This window comes from Nannobrachium achirus (assembly GCF_963921795.1).
Source record: "Nannobrachium achirus genome assembly, contig: SCAFFOLD_581, whole genome shotgun sequence".
Classification (NCBI taxonomy): Eukaryota; Metazoa; Chordata; class Actinopteri; order Myctophiformes; family Myctophidae; genus Nannobrachium; species Nannobrachium achirus.
In genome coordinates this window covers 1-6,239 of record NW_027664877.1, presented here as the reverse complement: position 1 = coordinate 6,239, position 6,239 = coordinate 1, and the positions used below count along the sequence as shown (strand labels likewise).

The following is a 6,239-nucleotide window of genomic DNA, read 5'->3' as shown; positions in this document are numbered from 1 at the left end:
AATGGGGGCGGAGGAAGATGAATGACGGGTGGAAAAGCGAGTGGGGCGATTGGACCGGGTGGGCGGAGCCGCGGGAGGAGCCGATCCTGGATGCTCGGAGGATCGGAGATGGGCCAGGTAGGACGCGAACAGGTCCGCTTTCCGGTCCGTCTTCTGGAAAGGGACTCCCCTCGCCGTGAGCACGGACTGCAGGCCAGCGACGTTCCACTCGGAGATGACCATCGATGGAACGGATCGTAGGCGTGAGCCGGCGGGATCGCGGCGAGATGCGGAAGCAGCGAGCGAAGTGGAGGCATCAGGTGGATAGCTGCGATAATGTGGCTGTGGCCGAGCATGTCTTGGTTGTGCTGCACTTGCCGAGCCAGAGGTCAGCCAGACTTGCCGGATTTCAGCCGGATTTGGGCCAAACCCGTCTGCTATGTGGGAATCCTGACGGACGGAACCGGAGCGGGCCGAGCCGCTGGGTTCGGAGATAGTTGTGCGCGACGCGGGAGTGGAGGACACTTCCTCGTCGGAGGCGTGAACGTTAAACGGACGCTCACGCTCGTCCATGATGGACGGCGAGCGAAATAACACTAAATATATACTACCTGTTTAATACACTGGCACTGTTGTGATAACGATAGCTTTAACAACTTAGCAACAGTGCTGCTGATGGAACAAACGCGAGAAATAGGCGATAAGGAATAACACAAAGAAGCGTTACCTTTGTTTGGACGAGCGACGTGAGAGCGTTCTGTGCGTCCTACGTGAGCAGAGTCAAACAGGTTAGTGACATGATCTGAGGTGTATTAATACTGTGCGATTGCTGTGCGATTGGCTGATAGGGAGAACACGGGTGAATTTAATAAGGTGATAAGGAACGTGAGTGGCTGTGGAGAGCAGAGGCTATGTGGATGGCTGAGGCGAGTGGTGACGGAGATCGCAGTGGGTGGTCTCCACTCCTGAACTTGCGTTGGGCACAAGTGCACAACTACATTTTTACTCAGAGTTATTTACGCAGTTTCTATTCTAGGCTAGTGTTTTAATCTAACGTCTCAATTCTTCATGACTGTAACAATACTGACACTAGCCACTGGAGGGCGCTAGGAGCCGGGTTATTTTAACCTGAAACCATGTTTCTTTGCCAATTGTAGTCAATTATAATTAAATATAACAAATATTAATCCATTAAATTCATTTCAAAATCATAGCATGTTACGTTTTAAATTTAAATTAAAACGTGTTTCCTTATATACTTAGATTATAACATAATATAATTCTCCCATGTCTGAACAGGCCTACTTCAATAATAAGTTCACTACAAAGACAAACAGAGACAAAAAAGAAAAAGTAAAAACAAATAGGCCTACCTACAGAAGGACAGGTGCACACAGACAGGCAGACAGAGACAGACTAGTAAAAAGAGGACAAACCACAGAAATATAAACTCTGACCCAGAAAGACAGACAGAAACAGAGATACACAAATACACTACGCACAGTAAAGCCTGATTTATAACTAATGACGAAAAAATTAAAATATCTATAAGCTGACAATTCGTTGCAACATGAGCTTGTAGATCTGCATTTTCTTTACGCCAGACACCATTGTACGACAGAGTATAGATTATGCATTTTACATCCAAAGAGACAGAAAGACAAATAGACAGAAAGAGGCAGACAGAAAGACACATAGAGAGAGAGAGAGAGAGAGAGAGAGAGAGAGAGAGATATCCACAGACAGACAGATGGACAGAGACAGACTGACAGACAGACAGACAGATGGACAGAGACCAGAAGCACATATTGAAGAACAGACAGAGAGACAGACAGACAGACAGACAGACAGACAGACAGATGAGTTTATACAGAAACAGAAATGACCTGTTTGAAGTTCTGTCTTGTTGGAAATGAATTGAAACATAATTTAATTGTTGTGATTAAATCAAAATATTTTTTGAACAAACGTGTATTTGTGTAATTATAATGTTCGATTTGTATCTTTCTGTTTTGTCTCACAGTGACTCACACCCTGAAATACTTCTACACTGCATCCTCTGATGTCCCAAACTTCCCAGAGTTTGTCTCTGTTGGGATGGTTGATGATGTTCAGATCACTCACTATGACAGCAACACACAGAGATGCGTTCCTAAACAGGACTGGATGAACCAGATCACAGCAGAGGACCCACAGTACTGGGAGAGACAAACTCAGATTCTCATGGGTGACCAGCAGATCTTCAAGGTCAGCATAGACACTGCAAAGCAGCGCTTCAACCAAACTGGAGGTATGTTTATGTTTCACTACACACTGCTGAAATGATTTATTCACATTGTTGGAAAAAAAAAAAAAAAACAATCAGTAAGATGTAACTTCCTTCATGCCACACACGCACACAAGTACACACACACACACACACACACACACACACACACACACACACACACACACACACACACACACACACACACACACACACACACACACACATTCATTTACTCACTTTCCCTCTATTATACTTATCTTACACTGTGTCGCGCACCAAAAATAGCAGATCTACAAGTTGTGAGCTTGTAGATCTGCTATTTTCGGTGCTTAACACTGTTGTACGATTAAGTATAAATCGGGCTTCAGACTCCACATGAGGAGATAACACTGTGAAGTCAATGAACACAACAAATACACTGAACTGAACTGAACTGAACTGAACTGAACTGAACTGAACTGAACTGAATTGAATTGAATTGAATTGAATTGAATTGAATTGAATTGAACTGGTTGTAAACAACAACATGATGTTAAATGTAACTCTTCATCAGTTCTTTGAACAGAGTGAATGTAAAACAGCAGAAGTGTCACTGCACTACACAGCTGTCTGTGTAACTACAGTACAACACACACACAGGAAGAGTGGAACGTTACAACGTGCACACGCATAGGCCTTTCACAGTTACTACATTATCGCCTAATCACATTTATTGGATAATCATCATAGTAATTTCCATGTTGAAAAGAAAATCATACATTTGCAAACATTTTCCAAAAAGGGCGTGATGTACAAGCTCACAACGTCTTGCACCGCAACGTGTTGTGAGCTTATCGATCGACTTGTAGATCGTCTATTTCCATTTTTTTGAAATTATATACTGTATTTAGTTTATTTGTCAGAAATAAGCATAAAACACAAACAGAAATGTTTTTGGCATTCTATTGATCATTGCCAAAAACACAGTTAAATTGTTAATCACAATTATTTAGATGACATTTAATTGTCAATTCAAATTACATGAGTGTGTGTGTGTGTGATGGTCTGTTCTCTGTGGTACAAATTGAATATCAATCACTGACACCAAGAAGAATGTGTCTGTTGTTTACTACACTGTCTGTCTGTCTGTCTGTCTGTCTGTCTGTCTGTCTGTCTGTCTGTCTGTCTGTCTGTCTGTCAGGTGTCCACATCGTCCAGCTGATGTATGGTTGTGAGTGGGATGATGAGACTGGAGACACTGATGGTTTTCATCAGTATGGCTATGATGGAGAGGACTTCATCTCATTGGACCTGAAGAGAGAGACATGGGTCTCTCCAACACCACAGGGTTTCATCACCAAGCTGAGATGGGATCAACTCAAAGCTAACATGGCATACAGGAAGCACTATGCCAACACTGAGTGCATTGAATACCTGAAGAAGTATCTGAACAACGGGAAGAACATTCTGCAGAGAACAGGTACAACAACATGATGTGATGATCTGTACTTAGATAAATATATTCAGATGTAGTAACATTACTATGAGTAGAACATAGAACAGTTACAAGTACAACAGTGCACTTGGATAAATATGTTACCCTTCCATAATCAGTTTGTTCTCGTATCTCTCTCTCTGTCTTTGTTTCTATCCCCTACTCTCTGATTCTTTTTCTGTTTGTTCAACCCTGCTTTTCTCTCTCCATTTTGTCTCACTGTTCTCTATTATTCTCTTACTATATTTTCTATCTCTCCATCTCTTTCATTTCATTTCTTCAAAGGTATTTGTTATCGAACGTTTTACACATTTTGTGAAATGGGACATTCTGCATAATGAATACTTTTACACTGGGTTATATTCATTTGACTTCACTTATTATCTCCGCATTGTGGTGTAGCAAAATAATCTGAGTATTTCTTCCACCACTGATAGTGGCGGAAGCACATGAAATAAAACAGCTCTTAAATCACATTGAAATTCAAACAAATAACACTGACAAAATATTTCTCTCTCCCCTCTATTCTCTCCCCCTCTCTTATTCTCTCCATCTGTTTCTCTCTCCCCCTATGTATTTTTCTCTCCATCTGTCTGTCTCCACCTCTCTCTCTCTCTCTCTCTCTCTCTCTCTCTCTCTCTGTCTCTCTCTCTCTCTCTCTCTCTCTCTCTCTCTCTCTCTCTCTCTCTCTCAGAGCGTCCCTCTGTATCTTTCCTCCAGAAGACTCCATCCTCTCCAGTGAGGTGTCACGCTACAGGTTTCTACCCAGACAGAGTCATCATGTTCTGGACTAAAGATGGAGAGGAGCTCCAGGACAACGTGGACCATGGAGAGACCCTCCCCAACCCTGAGGATGGAACCTTCCAGATGAGCGTTGACCTGGACCTGACCTCAGTCCAACATGAAGACTTCAAGCGGTACGAGTGTGTGTTTCAGCTGGCTGGGATCAAAGAGGACTTAAAGTACACTCTGGACAGAGAGAAGATCAAGACCAACTGGATTAAGACTAAAGGAGGTATGGATGTACTACCATAGAAGTTAGATCAAAACTAATTTAAATGGTTATTAACCTGAGACTGATTTAGATGAGCATACAGTAAGTGCTCTGAATTGTGGGTAAAGTGAAACACAAAGACACATTCTACAGCTGGTCAAAGAGGTCACTGGCCTGATCACATGACCACAATCCTAAAACCCAATCACAGATGTAATATAGACTAGATCAGAGTGAGTCCCCTGTACTGAAAATAGTGATTTGGTCCATAATAACTACACGTAGATAGGTAGTTAAACAGACAGACATAACGGTACATACAGAAAGATGGATAGATGGACAGACAGTAAGACAAAGACATACAGACAGACAGACAGACAGACAGACAGACGAAGTCAGATTATGGATGAATGTCGGGTTTTAAGATAATTCCGCTTGTTCATCTCTGTTTCTTTGTATTTTATTGTTCCAGTTGAACCAGAATCCAACAAGACCATCATCATCATCATCACTGTGGTGCTTCTTGCTGTTGTTGCTGCCGTTGTCACCGGAGTCTTCATGTACAGGAGATACTGTCTCACAGGAGGTGAGACAGTAGAATGTACATATTGGTTCTCATGCCATATCATTGCATTAATATGGTGCTAACTACAGTTACATCTCTTTACACATTTCTTCCAGCTCCAAGCCCTCCATCTGGTAAGTAAGGGGTCTTCAACGTGTACAGACCAGGGACCCCCAAACTGATGGGGAGATGGAGCAGGGACCACCTGCACCTGCCACTACGTGGGGTGGGGGGTGGGGAAGGTTACAGCATATTTATGTATAAAATTGTGTTTCGTATGCATAAACATATTCATGCTTTTATGTTAAACATACATTATACAAGGTACACTAGAGCAGGGGTTTTCAAACCTTTTTGACTCAGGGCCTGTAAATAACTTTTTCATCCACGGCACCCCTGAGTTACACTGTTCATTTTTAGAATCTTACTTCATATTGGAGTAATATACGTTTCCATCAGAACCGACTGAAAATAACTTAATACTTGACGTTTAACAACTTGAACCCCAGCATGCCTATTCTGGGGGGAAGGTTCACCAAAAATAGCCGATCTACAAGCTCACAACGTGTCACAACGTGACGCGTTGTGAGCTTGTAGATCTGCTATTTTTGGTGAAGAGAGTTGTCGTAGATGGAAAAATAATTAACCAAGAAAAGTGCAAATCAGGTCTGTTTTACTAAGCATAGTGAAGTGATAGTGATGTAGTGATATTATATATATTATCAAATTATGCGGCACCCCTGGACTGGCATCACGGCACCCCAGGGTGCCCCGTCACCCACTTTGAAAACCCCTGCACTGGAGTACCACTGCCATTTCTAAACACATTTATTAACTGAGAACCAATGTCACAGTAATCATGTTATGCAAAAAAAAAAAGCTATTCAAAATGGACAGAATCATTATTTATTTTTAACATAAATGTTAAAATATTGAAAGACATATTTGAAGAAAAAAA

At 42.0% G+C, this 6,239-nt stretch overlaps 1 protein-coding gene across 1 annotated transcript; it reads left to right on the top strand.

Annotated features, from left to right (window-relative positions):
* Positions 1-224: 224 nt before the first annotated feature.
* On the top strand, positions 225-5,302 carry LOC308280761 (major histocompatibility complex class I-related gene protein-like; the record flags this gene model as incomplete). The annotated part of the gene is made up of 5 exons (XM_080755077.1): positions 225-420; positions 2,003-2,269; positions 3,429-3,707; positions 4,417-4,737; positions 5,189-5,302. Coding segments are annotated over 5 exons (1,177 nt in total), but the record flags the coding sequence as incomplete, so codon positions are not given.
* Positions 5,303-6,239: the final 937 nt, after the last annotated feature.